The 17,234-nt window shown below is 41.0% G+C and overlaps 1 protein-coding gene across 5 annotated transcripts in view; it reads left to right on the forward strand.

The window, feature by feature from the left end:
* Positions 1–17,234, forward strand: part of dock5 (dedicator of cytokinesis 5) — a 48,216-nt gene that overhangs the window by 7,580 nt on the left and 23,402 nt on the right. For 3 of the 5 annotated variants that reach the window (XM_034871325.1, XM_034871321.1, XM_034871323.1), the window contains exons 2-32: positions 446–529; positions 744–784; positions 867–922; positions 1,199–1,295; positions 1,425–1,573; positions 1,704–1,839; positions 1,942–2,099; positions 4,588–4,669; positions 5,272–5,401; positions 6,022–6,094; positions 7,716–7,858; positions 8,023–8,148; positions 8,282–8,406; positions 9,360–9,458; positions 9,670–9,742; positions 9,865–9,968; positions 10,196–10,376; positions 10,725–10,822; positions 10,932–11,021; positions 12,113–12,213; positions 12,357–12,491; positions 12,584–12,695; positions 13,093–13,163; positions 13,393–13,499; positions 13,683–13,819; positions 15,066–15,161; positions 15,334–15,432; positions 15,992–16,162; positions 16,292–16,392; positions 16,478–16,536; positions 16,797–16,951. In XM_034871325.1, coding sequence (XP_034727216.1) covers positions 446–529; positions 744–784; positions 867–922; positions 1,199–1,295; positions 1,425–1,573; positions 1,704–1,839; positions 1,942–2,099; positions 4,588–4,669; positions 5,272–5,401; positions 6,022–6,094; positions 7,716–7,858; positions 8,023–8,148; positions 8,282–8,406; positions 9,360–9,458; positions 9,670–9,742; positions 9,865–9,968; positions 10,196–10,376; positions 10,725–10,822; positions 10,932–11,021; positions 12,113–12,213; positions 12,357–12,491; positions 12,584–12,695; positions 13,093–13,163; positions 13,393–13,499; positions 13,683–13,819; positions 15,066–15,161; positions 15,334–15,432; positions 15,992–16,162; positions 16,292–16,392; positions 16,478–16,536; positions 16,797–16,951 — 3,389 coding nt within the window. Of the gene's footprint in view, positions 1–445; positions 530–743; positions 785–866; positions 923–1,198; positions 1,296–1,424; positions 1,574–1,703; positions 1,840–1,941; positions 2,100–4,587; positions 4,670–5,271; positions 5,402–6,021; positions 6,095–7,715; positions 7,859–8,022; positions 8,149–8,281; positions 8,407–9,359; positions 9,459–9,669; positions 9,743–9,864; positions 9,969–10,195; positions 10,377–10,724; positions 10,823–10,931; positions 11,022–12,112; positions 12,214–12,356; positions 12,492–12,583; positions 12,696–13,092; positions 13,164–13,392; positions 13,500–13,682; positions 13,820–15,065; positions 15,162–15,333; positions 15,433–15,991; positions 16,185–16,291; positions 16,393–16,477; positions 16,537–16,796; positions 16,952–17,234 lie in introns of those variants that run through there. The other 2 variants (XR_004656596.1, XM_034871324.1) reach the window with 2 other exon arrangements.

A 17,234-nucleotide genomic window follows, 5' to 3' on the forward strand; every position in this document is an offset into this window, starting at 1 on the left:
TTCTTTTTTTTTTTTCTACTCTCAAGCTACCTGCTCAAGCACAGTACATTTCCTGGAACGTTAAACACAGCCTCAGGACATCTGTTTCAATTAGGAATTGTCAAAATGCTTTAAAGGTTTGAGTCACACAGGCCTGCTGCACGAGTATACAGCCTGTTGTTAGAAAAAGCAGTATGTGCAGGAATAAATCAAAGGTCAAGATTGGTTACCTTTTCTTGGGAGAAACTAAAAACCTCTGATCTACACTTTTTCAAAAAAACAGACTTGCTCCTCTGTGCAATGAGTGATTGAAAGGGGATTTAGAATTTTTCATAATTAACTTGATGTCAAGTAGATGCAAAACTTGGTAGTCAAACTGTCTGCCAAAATCCTTCCTTTTCTAACACATATTTAATGCATGTTGTATGTGTTTCTCCTATTGAAACAATCCTGTGTTGTCCTTCAGCAATCTACAACTATGAGCCCCGGGGTGAGCAGGAGCTGTGCCTGCAGGTGGGGGACACGGTGCACATACTCGAGAAATTGGAAGGTGAGCGTGCCTGAATGCACAAGCCCCGACTCATCCCTCTTCTCCTTCTATAGAGCAAGCTGACACAGAAATGTAAATCAAAATGTTGAACTAACCGATGTTTGTATGCAATGCAAACAATGTAAATGAGTCCTCCACGTTGTTGTCACTCCTGTCTTGTTCACTGCCTCTCCCTCACTCTTACACATGTCTCTGTTAATTAATATTTCTTCAGGCTGGTATAGGGGCTACACGCTACGCAAGAAATCACAGAGGGTAAGGGCATCATTAGCACTCTATTATCCTATAGTCAATGCTGTGATGCGTATATACTGATTTTACCTCATTGTTTCCTCAGGGCATTTTCCCAACTTCCTACATCCACTTAAAGGAGGCTTCAGTTGAGGGAACAGGGTGAGCTCACATATCAGTAAACATATCATCATGGTGATAATCCACTCTGCTTTTGGTTTGCCCGCCCCGCCTTTTCTTTTGCCAATAACATAGCAGGGAACTTGTAATTACAATTACAACATTCAGTAAGGCTTTTCTTGGCTGTGTAGGGAAACCATCCAACTATGCATCATGTATAGAAATGAATTTTTGTCTGTCCAAATTATGTGACATGATCTTTGAGTGATGGGCCGCTTTTCCAATATCTTTTTATTATTTTCTCCTTGTGGCTGTTAGCCAGCAGGAAATAGTTATTCCAGCAGATATACCCCTGGTGCAGGAGCTCGGGGCTACTCTGAGGGAGTGGGCACAGATATGGCACAAGCTCTACGTGGTATGTGTTGATTGCCTCTCTGTTTTTTAGTACACGTAATCCTGGGCACCTCTCTGATTTCTCCTTTTTGTTTTTTTTCATACCTCTGACAGACGTATTGTTATAAGTGTGTACATATTTATCTGACAGGCGAACAAGACGGCCCTGTTCAGGGGTGTTCAGCAGATGGCCTACAGCCTCATCGAATCTCGGTCCCAGATAGTTTCGGGAACGCTGCCTAAGGATGACCTCGTGGAACTCAAAAAGAAAGTCACAGCAAAGATTGATTATGGAAATCGGTAGGAATCCTGCTGCCTTGTAGTACAACAACAAGCTGCCTCGTGACATGACCACCATTGTAAAGTTTGGTTGAAGTTATATTGTCCCTGTAAAACCAACTGGCGCTGTTTGATCCTCCGTGCTGATCAGGATTCTGGGGTTGGACCTGGTGGTGCGAGACGAAGCAGGAAACACCCTGGATCCTGACCGAACCAGTACAGTCAGTCTGTTCCGGGCACACGAGACCGCTTCCCGCAGTGTTGATGACAGGATACAAGAAGAAAAGGCATGATTTTAATTTGTTCATACTGTCATATTCCTCCATAGTAGCTGTCTATTCAATTAACCTCTGTGTCCATGCACTGCATGGGGCTTTACTTTTCTGCAGACGCGGCAACAAAACCTAGAAATGAGGCGGCAGACCCTGTTCAGTACGGTACACACCTACAGTCTACTCATGAACCTGAAGAACTTTGTATGCAACATTGGAGAGGATGCGGAGCTGCTCATGTCTCTGTATGACCCCGATCAGTCTGAATTCATCAGGTTTGCTCCTCACTTTTCTCTTAAAGCTGCGAGAGTCAAAAAAAAAAAAAAAAAAGTAGAATTTGAAGCTCTCCCCTCTCTGTCCAACCCCTCCCATCAGACGAACACGGCATGCACCGGCTTTTATACAAAAACATTAACGAGTACTAATCATTAATTTTTTCCCAATGGTAGTTCATTAATATGAACTTGAATTAACCGCAGCCATGAGCTAGGATTAGCAGATTACCAGCTGGTCTGCTGTGTTTACAGCATCTGATGTTCGCTCCAGCGTTTACGTTTCTCCAGCGTATCCTCTTTGGATGGCAGCAATAGGCAGTGCTTCGACCTCTGGTCCTTGCAGCAGACTGCTGCCGTCCTAATCGTACGTGTCCATTGTCAGTGTCATTTCCCTGCTTCTTATTCATTTCTATGGGAGCAGCCGTGCAATGCATTTTGGTGGCGTCGCTGGAACTTTGGAGAAGCGAGGCATCGAGTTGCCCGCTCCTCCATTTGCATAAAGTTTAATCCAGACAACCTTATGCAAATGAGGAGCGGCCAGCTCCGCTCGTCTGCCTCTTAAAAGCTGATGAAAATCTTTCAAACTCACTTTTGTCAATCTAAAATAAAGACTGATTCAGCAACTATCCATCTTCGACCGCTTATCCGGTATCGGGTCGCGGGGGCAGCAGCTCCAGCAGGAGACCCCAAACTTCCCTTTCCCGAGCCACATCAACCAGCTCCGACTGGGGGATCCCGAGGCATTCCCAGGCCAGGTTGGAGATATAATCTCGCCACCTAGTCCTGGGTCTTCCCCAAGGCCTCCTCCCAGCTGGACGTGCCTGGAACACCTCCCTAGGGAGGCGCCCAGGAGGCATCCTTACCAGATGCCCGAACCACCTCAACTGGCTCCTTCCTTTTGATTCAGCAACTACACTGGCTTATTCCTAAACATGGTTCGCTGAACTATTTTCTCTTTTAAAATACAAGATTGTATTCCGAACAAGCTGCCATTATAGTTTTGGGAGCAGCAAGCCCCACTTGACGAGTTCGTCCAATCAGCTGCAACCATCGCGGTTGTAGGAGGGTGTATGTGGTCAGTAAAGAGAAACTGGTGGCAAGCTCACTATGCGCGCAATGCTGGGAAGCAGGGCAATCCCGTCCGTGAAAACAGCGCGTATATCAACATGTACCATGAAGAAGAGGCTGTGTGGGAGGAAAGGTAAACACTCCAGACAAGCTGGTGTTCGTGCTATACTTAAGGCTAACCCAAGCAGTCCTGCTCTTCTGACTGTTTTCACTGCGAATATCTGCTCCCTAGACAATTAACTGGACTACTTCTAAACTGAACTACAACTGTACTACTGTGTTCCTATATGTACTGCATATAGGTGGATGTCAAAGAATTGCATTTAATAGTTTAGCCTTGAATTACCTGCAAACTTTCACTGAAGGGACATGCACGGGCTTCTGCATTTGTCAAACAGCCAATAGAAACGCTTGCTATCTATGAAATGATCTGTCATTGGCCAAAGTCACCTTTGATGGCTAGATGTAGTAAATCCTGAAAACGGAGCCAAGGAGGAGATGCAGACCTCTACTTGTCTCTCAGAACACTTCAATTACAATATGCTGAAATATTATATTGAATGTATTGCCCAATGGCACAAAAAACAACTACCTACTGCAGCTCTAATTTCCCAATTAAGTATCAAACTGAGGTTATTTGTCAATTTAGGTTAATATAATTGCAATGTGACATGGAAAAGTAGAGCTTGTTCCAGCAGGATACAAAGATAATCACAAATCTTCACATTACAATGTATCTTAATGTGACATTAATTGATGTACCTCCCAAGTCAGACTTGTGACATTAATAACAATCAATAAAATATCTTAGTTTTGCAAAATAACCACCAGGATCACTGCTACTTTGTGAATTTTCGTGGCAAAAGTTACAGAGTAAAGAATTAGGAAATATAGTAAGTTTTACTATGGCTGTAGAATAATAATGGCTTATGGTTGTGCAGGATTGTCACATAACTCTGCCCAGCTTTAACCTAGCGGCTTCAGCAATGTTTTAAATGAATACTCCGGACCTTTTACCCCTCTGACGAGGGAACAGTACGTAACAAATAAGTAACATATAACACAAATTTAAAATAACAAAACGAACACAAAACAGGCAAAGCCAACTCAATGGGATTTCAATGAAATAAAAGTACTACTAGTACAACTAGTTAAATCCTAGTAAGCCAAGCCTTTCTGCCATTACCTGTGTTTGGCAAGTTGAAAATGTAACTTATGAGCAAGATCGATATTATCACATTATAGCTATTCAAACTATGCAAGTATCTTAGAATGTTTTTGACACTTTGGATTTTATCTGGTAGGACAGATTGAAATAATGTAAAGATTGTTAAATTTTGTTATTTTCTATTTTTCTATTTCTCCTGATGCCTTTAGATAATTTGACGTTTAACTGTGATTCTCATTTAAATTCATGCAGTGAGAACTTCCTGGTGCGCTGGGACAGTATGGGGATGCCTAAAGAAATTGAAAAACTCAACAACCTGCCAGCTCTATTCACGGTAACTGAATCCCAACCCACTGACTGTATTCCCTTTTGCTTTGGATTTTAACAATCCAAACGCTGCCTGAAATCTGTGACAAAGAGGACAATTTGCTCCCGGGTCTGTCTTTATTTGCTGGAAGTTTCGCTGAATGGCTCACATTCACAGTGCATCTTTAACAATTTGAATACATTTGCCTCCATTATATTGCTGTGGTTTGTGTTAATGACATAGTCAGCAGTTTCTTGCAAACAAGTTGTTGTGTTAACCTACATGTGTGCAACCAGGAAATAGTGGGTCAAAAATGCCACATTCATCAAGATTTAGAGCAGACATTTTATCTTAATATTTACTTCCTTTTTAAAGTACACAAGTCAAGACTCCTTTGACTTGAATAACCTCGAAAACGAATGCATAGAGATGTTGGAAAAACGACATGTTTGAGGGTTTTACTGCATGCTTTCATCCTGTAATATTTACCATATGGTCTGCAGCTCCAGTCACATGAATGCACATAACAGGCTGGTGATACATACAGTCTAATGCCCTTTTGTATGTAATGCACCTCATGACTTAATATTCCATAATAACTCTTCTTTATGGTTGTTCCTTGCGTCCAGGACCTGAGCAGCAGTGACTTGATGAGGCTGCGACTCTTCTTGGTGTGTCAGATCATCAGAGTGGGAAGCATGGAGCTCAAAGAGGGGAAGAAACACACGGGAGGACTGAGGAGGCCGTTTGGTGTGGCTGGTGAGCTCTTTTTCAAATGTTCTTATATATGCTTAGGCAACACAAAAGTAAAAAAAAAGATTTATTTACATAAATAGTTCTGCCAAGGTGCCATGTGCTGAATGAAACAGAAACGCCTGCCTGCTGACCAGGAAAGTGCCTCTACTCTGCCTTGGCAAAGCAGTCGGCGGAAATTGGTTTAGCACCCGTCCATTTTGTTTTTGGCCAGATGATTGGTGGATTTGATGAGGAAGGGTTTCCTCTGGTGTTCCAGCAAATGGACTGAAACCAGAAATTCAGAAAGAATGTTACACTCAGAAGTCACATTGTTCATAGCCAGGGAAAAAAATATACAATCACTTTAGAAATAGAGCTCGGTGAAATGAACAATTTCGAGGCATTTGCTAGCCGGAGACCACAAACCCTCAATCTGTTTCACTATGCTGGCTGTCTCCCGTGCCAAGGCGACAGGTGAGTTAGATCCAACACCTGGCTCATCTTGTTTTTAGAAATAGAAAAGATATAGTAAGTAAATTAACTCCTAAAACTACTTAAACCCCTTCTTTGCTTTCAAAAAAACTGCTTTGCATATGGTAAGAGCTTAACCTTGGCTAACTGTGGTGCTTCCTTTGTCATTGCAGTAATGGACATTACAGATATCGCCCATGGCAAAACAGACGATGAAGACAAACAGCATTTCATTCCCTTTCAGCAGTGAGTCTTCTTGACATTGTCACACTTCTTATACTTTTAGCCTGCTCAACCTTGTTTTCTAGCATCATGCATTAATAACTGAAAAGAATTGGATTAGGACTGAGTCATATTTGCTTAATGTGTTAAATTGCATCTTTTTCAAGCGTACAATTAAACTTTTCCTATGTTGCATTTTATGGACAAATCGAAAAAACATTCTGCAATCCAGTGTTAGCTCTTCTCAAAGGCGGGCTTCAAGGCTATGTTTTCATAGCACATGCACAATAGGGGGGATTTCCGAGATGGAATAGCCCCAAAAATAGCTCGACTGATTCTTGACATCTAAACCAAACTTTCCTGACATTTTACCTCAAAGTGGAACATCACCTCTCAGTTAGGTGGAGGCATGGAACCGCAAGGTAGTAATTCTAATTTTCACCTGTAAAACAGAAACCTTTTTGTATCTTGAGGGCTTTATACTAATCCAGTTTCCGATTGCACAAATGTGAGGTTTCCTGTGTAAAAGTGACTGAACATTTCATGGACATGCAATTCTCTGCTCCTCCAAATGCTAACTCTCCAAATTTGTTCTTTCCAAAAGACACATTGTACCACAGAACAACCTGTTACGCTTCCCAGCCTTGAAAATTGAATTTATTTTACAGTAACACTTAGGGACATTTTTGCCACTTGTAATCATAAACTGGATGATTACAAATTAATAACACAAAGGTTATACTAAATGAGGATTCCAATGAACAATGGTAAAAAGGATATAGTTCTATGATCAAAATAACATAAGAAGAAGGTTTATTTTCTCAGTTGATTAAGCACATGGTTTCAAAACATTAAAAAAAACAAAAAGCATCCACACATTGCAGTTCAACACTTAATTTGGCAGTCAAAGCAATTAACATTTGAGTCAGAAGTAAATCATATCATCAACGGGTCGCCGGTCCTGAAATGGCATGGCCCATTATCACCGCTTAACCAAGGCCGTCAATTATCCAAGGGACTGAAGTCCTCTGACGTTTTGTTTCTATGTTTTATTTCTCATTTTGGAATTAAAAAGTAAATTATGACATCCAATATCCACTACAGCAAACTGAAAGGTATTCATCAAAATACAAATAAAATTTCAATAAATGTTCTACAGTGTTCACCTCTATTCACATAAACTTCCTTGATGCAAGAGTGATACAAATTATTAATATGTCAATACAACAGGTCATTGCAGATCAGGAACTTATGTAGAATTGCTTCTGCCTGGTCACAGCATTTCACCCGAAACAAAAACCTTTTGTTATGATGAAAGCTTCTGCTAAATCTCTCTACAGTCACATCTGTACAGGCAACATGTAGAATCTGTCTCTGCCTCTGTGTCCAGCTCTCCCTCTGATCACAACTACAGCATACTGAGACATGTTCCCTTCCACATGACTGACTCGTTTATTTCTATGGCACATAGAACTCAGTTCACCCCATACAGTATATACGTTTATCTGTAAGCATAAGAATTGAGGATGGACATGTTGTTTACTGCACATTGCTTATGCAGCTCTCTTGTCCATTTGTTTGTCACCTGTCAGAGATGACTTCAGCAGACTTCTCTGACACTCATCCCAATGCTTTTCTTCCCCAGGATAGCTATGGAAACCTACATCCGTCAGAGGCAGCTCATCATGTCTCCGCTCATGCCGTCTCGAGTCATAGGAGAGAATGAGCCGCTCACTGCTGTCTTCAACAAAGTCATTGCCACGCGGGAGGTCAATCACAAAGGCCAGGGTAAAAGGAAGTGCTCACAGACAGCGTGTTCCCTTGTGATTTTAAGGGGCTCGCTCTAAATTGACCTTTTTGTTTTGAGGGGGATTAAATGGTGTGTGAGGGGTCTACACGGTGGGTCCTTTTGGCGTCTGCCTCATTGAATTTCTTTGCATGTTTGCCGGCAGGGCTGTTTGTGACCCTGAAGCTCCTCCCAGGGGACCTTGCCCAAGTCAGGAAGGACTACCCCCACTTTGTGGACCGCAGCACAGCTATTGTCAGGAAAATGGGCTTTCCAGAAATCATCCTCCCAGGTGGATTGAAGTCTTTGTTGCTGGGCATTGCTCTACATACACCACGGCCACGTCCATTTTAATTGCTTACAAAGCCGTGAGATAAATGCTCAGCGCAGCCACCTGATCTGATCATCTGTTGTCCTTCCTCCAGGAATCGTGAGGAATGATATTTACGTAACCTTGCTACAGGGAGAGTTTGACCGTGGTAAAAAGAAGACGCCGAAAAATGTGGAGGTCATACTGAGTGTGCACAATGAGGAGGGCAGTCCCGTGGAGGTAAAGTAGACCAGTGAACGCAACGTATCTTTATTTTTTTTTCTAATTAAACCTTATGTGACCACCTATTCTACCATCTCCTTATAACAACTCTTGTAATTCTGCTGTTAATGTTCTACTTTTTACCCGACTCTATTGATAGTAATGACCGGTGGTTGGTCCACCACTTTGGTCCCATAAAAGTTGATGGTGCCCAGCAAGGTTATTATAGTTAGATACTATATATAGAATTTTCATTTTTTTATTTTTATTTTAGTTTTTGACTTTTTCATTTCATTTTAGTTAGTTTTCAGTTCGTTCGAACATCATGTCATTCCTTTACAATCTTCTAGATACTTATTGTCCGATGTGAAGCAGTTGTGGCACATTCTTATGTGAACTCCGTTCAATTTCTGTAAAAAAAACAAAAAAAACTGAAATAATTTGTGGTTTATTTTTGATTACCATCTCAATTGTAAGAAATCTAGTGATTGCTTGATTCTTCCTTTTTGCGCCATTGTCATGTCACAATTTCCACTTGCCTGATATTTTGATTTATGACAATAAATAAAATAAAATAACACGATATTCTTGACCAAATACCTTGATGGGGATGATATTGCGAGGATATTGTAGGATTAGCTATTGGTGCTTTAACAAAATGTTATTTACACAATGAGATTTTTGTTAAATATTATCCAGAAATTATTTAATGACTTAGTGGGTAAATGTAAATAATAGAACAGCTAGAAAAGCCTGAGAAAGTTCAGAAAATTACATCACTTTACTGTAATTCAGCCTGTAAAACCAGGTAAAGACAACACTTACTGTATACATTTCTACATTACGATATATCCAAAATCTAAGACAATGTCTAGTCTCATATCGCAATATTGATACAACATTGATATATTGCTCAGTCCTACTTTATGGTTCCTATCATCTAAACTAACTTGCATCCTCCTTTCCTATAGAAAGTGATATTTCCTGGGGCTGGGTATGATGGCATCACAGAGTACAAGTCTGTCATTTACTACCAGGTGAAGCAGCCTTGTTGGAATGAGACGGTGAAGGTAAGCTCATGTCAAGGACCCACGGGTGCACCTCAGGGCTCCTAACATGATATTCCATGTTCTTAAATTAGTTCTTCAATGAACTAATGGAAAATATTGGCACAGGGTGTGCTACTCATATAAATCTCCCAGCAGATAGCTTTTCTTCCATATGTCTTCAATAGTCCTGTATTCACATTAATTCCCCCGGCTTTTCTCTCCTTCCTGCAAGGTGACAATTCCAATTGAAGACGTTTGCCACTCTCACCTAAGGATGATGTTTCGACACCGATCCTCCCAGGACTGTGAGTGACTGTGTCTCATTTGTATGACAAACACCCACATGTAATCCTGCCACCGTGTTAAACACAGCTACAGTGATTATTTGTGGGTCTGTTCACATCTTATGCTCCTGTGTGTCCTTCAGCTAGAGACAAATCGGAGAAGCCTTTTGGTATGGCCTTCGTCCGGCTCATGAGAGGAGACGGGACCACATTAAAAGATGGCAGGCATGAACTTATTGTCTATAAGGTACTGTTGCAGGATTGTGGTTTTGTATAGAATTTAATTCAATGCACTTATCTCTTAAAATGAGCAGGAGATTGTTCTGATCTAATTACTCAAAAACTGGCGTATTGAAAAGCTGACAGCGGGTAGATGGAATATGCATGAATCTCTCCTCAATCGATAAATATGAAATTGGATCTCCATCGATCAATAGGCCTCATGATTAATTCCCCATTTTATGAATTCCGTAGGTTGATGTTAAAAAGGCAGAGGATGCAAAGGTTTATCTCACCTTGCCAGCAACTTGGGCTGAAGTGGAGGAAAAGGAGAAGCAAACAGGGAAGCAGTTCCACCATTCAGGAGTGATTCCTGTGACTAAAGACAGCTTCCAGATCTCCTCGCTCACCTGCTCCACTAAACTCACTCAGAATGGTACCGTAGGGCACCATTTCTATTTTTCCTAATCTTCCAGGCTCAGACTACGTGTTAATTAAAAGATGCCCTGTCACAAGCCATCTTTTAAGAAATGAAGCAGATTGTACAGCGGATAGAGGTGCAGTGCCAGCATCATTTCTCTCCCCCACCACCCAGATTGCCTTAAAATTAATTAAGCTGATCCTTGTGGCTAATATATTGCTGATGTGTAAATGTGGATTGATGTCGATCTAATTAGGTTCATATTGAAATTTTAGGCTTATAACACAATCATCTTAACTGATGTTGTAACCGAGGCATTCTTGCTTCTACTGAATGCATGCTGATGTGCTAATGTGTTTCTAGTGGATTTGCTTGGCCTGTTGAACTGGAGGTCTAACCCCGAAGATCTGGACCAGATTCTGCAGAGGCTTATGGAGGTCGAGGGAGGGGAGATTGTCAAAGTGAGTTCTGCTGCACTCAGTGATGTAATATGCTGCTATATTTTACATATGTTGTAAAATGTACTTTGTAATAGCCTTTTTTGTAACAGCTTTCTGTCTGTTTGTACAGTTTCTCCAGGACACTCTTGATGCCTTGTTCAACATCATGATGGAGACCTCAGAGAAGGAAACCTATGATACCCCGTTGTTCAATGCCTTGGTTAGTTTTTTCGTCTGGCCATATTATCAGTGGGTGATGACTTTTACCATACAATGTAGAAATTTGAATGGCAGGTCAGAAACATGTAGACACCAGTTGGTTTTGGCTTGACTTTTTGCAACATGATGGACATTGACACTGCGTTGGAAATTCCTTGGCTCTGATTGGTTATTTTCCTTATGCCATTATGAGCGCCAGGTGAATGCAGAGCAACATGATTGTTTCACAAATTATCTGTCTCATTTGCTACTGTCAAGAAATAGTGACAAAGTTGACAGTGAAAAAGTTATTAACTGCAGCTTAAAGCTATAGTGCGTAGTTTCTGTCGCCCAAACAATTCATGATGAACTCTTCCGAAGAGTTTATTTATTTTTTTTTCTGTCCTTTGTTTCCAAAGCTGAGCACTGCTGTTGTCCTTTTTTCAGCGGTGACATAAAACGCAATTCAAGCTGCTTTGCGCGAATGTTGCCGGGCGACACAATCTTCTGAACACAGCCATACCGAGAAATGCAGAGTTTTGTGGAGCTGATATGTTTAATTAGCTTTGTATCACCCCATTTGGCAATGGCTTGAATGTAACGGACGTTTATTAATATAAAATTGTTGCGCACTGTAGCTTTCATGTGAAGCTGTGAAAGTGTGACATCTGGTTTGCATTAGCAGTAACTTAATACAGCTGTGATTGGGCATAATCAGTAACCAGTGAACAGTGAGGCTGATATCAGAGAAAATGATAACAAAATGTAATTACATTAGTGTTAGTATGAAAAACAGGGTCATTGATTTAATAAAAAATGTTAAGGATCATAACTTTAACGGGTTGGGAAACCCCCTGATTTTTAGCATGTATATGTCTTTCAACTCCAGCTTGGTTAAAAAAAAAACAGTTGCACTTTCATTTGGCTCTTTGTAGTTTGGCTTATTTAAAACTAATGTACTTGCACTTACTTCTTGCTTCTGGAGTTTGTATCTTTTAAGTTTGAAACACTTAATTGGAAGTTGCTTTGGATAAAAGCTTCAGCTAAATGACATGTAATGTAATGCAATTGGACATGGCTCTGATTTAGTTTCCTCCTCTTGTTTATAACCAGGTATTCATAATCACACTTATTGGCGACATCAAATTCCAGCACTTCAACCCAGTCCTGGAAACCTACATTGACAAGCACTTCAGTGCCACTTTGGCTTACATGTGAGTTATCGTTATGCATTTCCCACCTTTGATCATGTACGCCCCTTCACTCTATTTATTTTTAGTGGGTCTTTTTGCTCTTCTTCTCCACCCACACCTAAATTACCAGCAGACCTTGATGCTTGACTCATTCACTTTCTCAGGAAGCTAACCAAAGTGCTTAACTACTACGTGGGCCACGCCGAGGAGCCCGTCCTGACCGAGAGGCTCTATGCAGCACTCAAAGCTCTCAAGTACCTGTTCAGGTTTATTGTACAGTCCCGGGTCCTCTATCTCAGGTATCCAAAGCCGTACCACACGAGGATCACCTTTTCCTTCTCACATTCTAAGGATGACTTCTTTTGATGCAATGCCTGGCCTTGATTCTCAGATTCTATGGGAACAGTGAGGATGGGGATGCTTTCCTCAACTCCATTCGAACCCTTTTCCTGTCTTTCAACACTCTTATGGACAGGCCGTTGGATGAGGGGGTGAAGATAAAGGTAAGCTGAGGAAGAATGGTGTGCCAATAGCTGTTTTTTGTGTAGTTTATTTTTGAATTTTAGAACTGACAAGCATGTGGAAACACTTAAAAATCTCACCAATTTATCATTGTTTTTAGTTTGAAAAGTAAGATAATATGTCAGACTTTAAAGATGTTGCTTTTATTTTTTGTTTTAGCATTTCTTAAGTGTTGCATGTAAATGGCTGCAGTAGTCCAGCTGTGGAAATGTGTTATGGACAAGTTATTGAAATGCTTTACAAGTTACATGTGAAATAAGTGTGGGCTCCCTGTTGGGAGAAGGTGACAAAAAGCACTGGTAAAAAGCTTGTTTAACCAGAGAATAAAAAACATTCCTGTGCTTCAGCCTGACAAGTCCTTATTCTTTGCTTTTTCAGGGAGCAATATTGAAATACCTCCCCAGCATCATTAATGACATCCAGACTGTGTTTGATCCCGTGGAGCTCAGGTAACTCTCCAGAGGGTTGGCACAGCAGGAAATGATAATTGCCTGACTCGTTGCAAATTATCATATTTTCTTCTGAGTAAAGGAGGCGTTATTCTCTAGGCTGTAAAATCAACCTCTCGTGTGATTCTCATTAGTCCTCTGTTACAATAATTACTGCATGTGAAATGTGAGTGGCATTCAAATTGTCACAGCTGCACCTCCGTCTTGTTTCTTTTCATTCTCTTCTCAGCATTCTCCTCGCAAAGTTCATTGAGAGCATTCCTGACTCTCAGCTCGTGCGTCAGAAGCTGGGCTGCATGTGTAAAATGGTGGAGAGTGACCTTTTCAGGCAGCCAGGTAGGAGTCCTCCAGGCTCAAAAACCACATAATGACATTTTTTACAAGATGAAGGGAGGAAAAAAAAAACTTAACGCTACTCCATATTACACCTACATACATAAGTTTGTCAGGTAAGCTCCATTAAAGGAAATGTGTTGTGCGATCCAACGAGCACAGTCTTTCTCTGCTGCGTTGCCACAGATTGTCGAGATGTGCTTCTGCCGCTCGTTACTGACCAGCTGAGTGGGCAGCTGGACGACCATTCCTGTAAACCGGACCATGAAGCCTGCGCCCAACTTCTCAGCACAGTGTTGGACAACCTGGACCGCAAGGACGTGGTGAGGTGTCCAAATTCACCTTTAGACTAGGGGCTGCACCATATGAGGAAAATATGCGACATCACAATAACAATATTTCTTGCGATAAATAAATGGAAATGAAAGTGTATTTATTTCTGTTGCTTTCAGAATTGTGCTAAAATACAACAGTTGGATGTTGAATTCCAAACAAATCAAAAAGTAAATCATTTCCAAAAAATTTGTATTGACCAAATTGAAGATTGAATTAAATATAAAAGAGAGAGATACATTCTAAAGGGCCAATTCCTACTGATATTTTCTTTCACTAACGCAAATAAGAATCTCTTAATGTCTTTTGCAAAATGCCTTTTGCAATGTGTTTATTTTGCCAGTTGACATGGCAAAACAATTTAAAAAAAGATATATTGTGCAGCCCTACTTCAGACACACAAAGATTATAATCTTAAAGGGTCGGTACACAAATTATAGAAGAAAACATATAGTCAGCATTAAATTTGTGGGTATAAGTGAAGCCAAAATGAGTTTCCTTCACAGGGTGGCTGGACTCACCCCACAGATTGGGTAAACGACTCATACTTCTGTGCAGAGAGTAAAAGAGTAAAACTGCTGCTGTTCTGCATGGAAATGAGCCTATAGAGGTGATTCTAGCCTTTCTTTAGAGGCTTTCTGGGCATGTCCAACTGGAAGGAAGCCCCAGGGCAGCCCTAAAGCATGCGGCATGGTAGCACCTAGTTCCCTTCGAGGTGCTGGAGGACAAAGCTGAAGACGAGAACGGCTGGGCTGTTCTGCTTAGCCTGCTGCCACCGGATGTAGACACAGATAAGAGGTTTAACATGGATAGATAATATATTAAGTCATGCACATAGTTTGAGTTTTTGATTTGCCTAGGTTTTGAAATATTTGTTTCTGAGATTTCTGCTACCACCCCAATACAATGGTGCAATGGATGGAATTTAGTTTAGGATGATCGCAGCGTTGCACACTGTTGTTGTTGTCCAATGTCTTTTTAAATGCATTTGTTTTATACTGTCTGGGAGCACCAAAAAATACATTTTATTCATGTCAACTGTATTGTTATGGAGGGAGATGGGTATCTCAAAACGTGGCAAAAAAGGCAAATCTATTTGCAAATAAGTAAAAATTCGGGTCCTTTTTTTCCTTTTCTTTTTGTAATTTGAGTGAACTGACCCTTTGATACTGCCCACACTTTGAAGCATGTCTGTGTCCCGGGGTAATTGTACCTAAAGCTGTTCTGTGTGTGCAGGGTCCAACCAGAGGGCACGTTCAGCTGATAATGGAGCGGCTGCTTCGCAGGGTTAATCGCACTGTCATCAGCATGGAGAGATCCTCCCCTCTCATTGTGAGACTACGTCAGCATTTATTTCAATATTAAGCACACTGATCAACACAATCTAAATATATTAGTTTACTGTACCAGTCTTTTAAGAGCCATAACAAACAAACTACAAGGAGCATGTGTTTATTTGAACAAAGTGAAATCATGTGTGTAATAATTGACTCCTGTGCGGCAGGGCCACTATCTCGCCTGCATGACGGCCATCCTGAAGCAAATGGATGACAGGCATTACGCCCACTACATCAGCACCTTCAAGACAAGACAGGATATCGTTGTAAGTGTCCTGGTTTCTCCCCTGCTGGCTACATATTGTCCTGAAACATCTCATCAATAAGGGGCATTAAACTACCCAGGCCACTTACTGTTCCTTAAGGGAATATTGATTACAGACATTTCATACAATGGATTGGACTGACATGATGAGGATGTGTGGGTCTCCATTATGCCGCGGGATCATTACGTGTGCCTGACATGTAGCAGCCCCGCTTTGGAGTTACTCATTGTTTTTCTTTTAAAGCAACAGTGTGCATACACTTGCAGTTAAGGCTGTGCAATTAATCAACATTTTAATCGCGATTAGAATTTCGACCTCTAATAAACACAGAAATAGATTTACCGAAAATAAACAATTTTTGGTCCCATTGCGTTTGTTGGGGAAAGTACAAGGTATTTTCACCGTTGATTTGTTTAGCAAAAGACAAGGAGTAATCGTGTTAATCAACCATGATTTCAATATTGACCAAAAATAATCATGAGTATAATTTTTCTCTTTTTTTCACCATATTAGAGCAGCCCTACAAGCAGTAAAGATGATATTCCTCTGTTGCCCTCAGGACTTCCTCATGGAGACATTCATCATGTTTAAGGACCTGATGGGAGATGTTTTTGCAGCCGATTGGATGATCATGAACCTGGTGCAGATGCAAGTCTTCCTGAGGGCCATCAACCAGTACTCCGATGTCCTCAACATGTACTTTCTGGAAAAGGCGCATTTTGAACTCGAGGTGCGTCTCTGTCCTCCCTCGCGTGGGTAGAGGTTACATTTCTTATTTAACAGAAAATCAAAAGCTAGTGTTATGAGAAGGTAATCATGGTAATATTTAATATTTGAAAACCCCTGCTCCCTCTCGCAGCTGTGGAATAACTACTTTCATTTGACCGTGGCGTTCCTCACCCACAAGACACTGCAGCTTGAATCCTTCTCTCAAGAGAAACGGAATAAGATACTGAACAAGTGAGATTATTTACTGTTCATCAAAAAAGATGATTTAAATGGAGAAAACGTAATCTTACAGGGCTTTGATTTAAATGTGCCACAGATATGGAGACATGAGGAAGTCCATTGGGTTTAAGATCAGAGATATGTGGTACAATCTGGGTGAGTATTTTTGCATCATCTGATAATGCTGCTGTTATCATAGAGTTCGGGTCATTGTTTATTCAGTGGCCGCCAGTGATGCAAGGGGGAATCACAAGACAATATTTTTTATTGTCCAGTTTCACAGTGCGTTGTTGTTTGGTTTACCACATTATTAGATTAGATTTTTCCTCTGTTTGTTGAAAAGTGAAGATGCAGCTTATTGCCTTCTTCAATCACACTATGATATTTCTGCGTGACAATGTTTTGTTGTCCCTCAGGCCCCCACAAAATGAAGTTCATCCCAGGCATGGTTGGGCCCATACTCAAGGTCACACTGGTGCCTGAGCCCGAACTGAGGAAAGCTACCCTCCCCATTTTTTTTGATATGATGCAGTGTGAGCACAACTTCAGTCCCGGGCGCACGTTTGAAATGGTAAAAAGCTCCTTTAGAAGTTCAGAACTTTATTTAAATTGATGTGTATGGCGGTGGTTAGGCTGTGGCTCGAAGGTAGAGTGGTCACCCCTCAACCACAAGAGTGACTGATCAGTCACATGTCAATGTGTCCCTAAGCAAGACACGGAACCCCCCGTTAGTCCTCGGATTTAGTATTTTTAGCCGTCAACTGCTGCTAATACTTGCAGTGGTTTAAATGCAGTGATTAAATGTCACTACATTGTACTGTTTATTGTATGTGATGAATTAAGAAGAAAGTTTT

Source organism: Etheostoma cragini, chromosome 5, assembly GCF_013103735.1.
Source record: "Etheostoma cragini isolate CJK2018 chromosome 5, CSU_Ecrag_1.0, whole genome shotgun sequence".
Lineage (NCBI taxonomy): Eukaryota > Metazoa > Chordata > Actinopteri > Perciformes > Percidae > Etheostoma > Etheostoma cragini.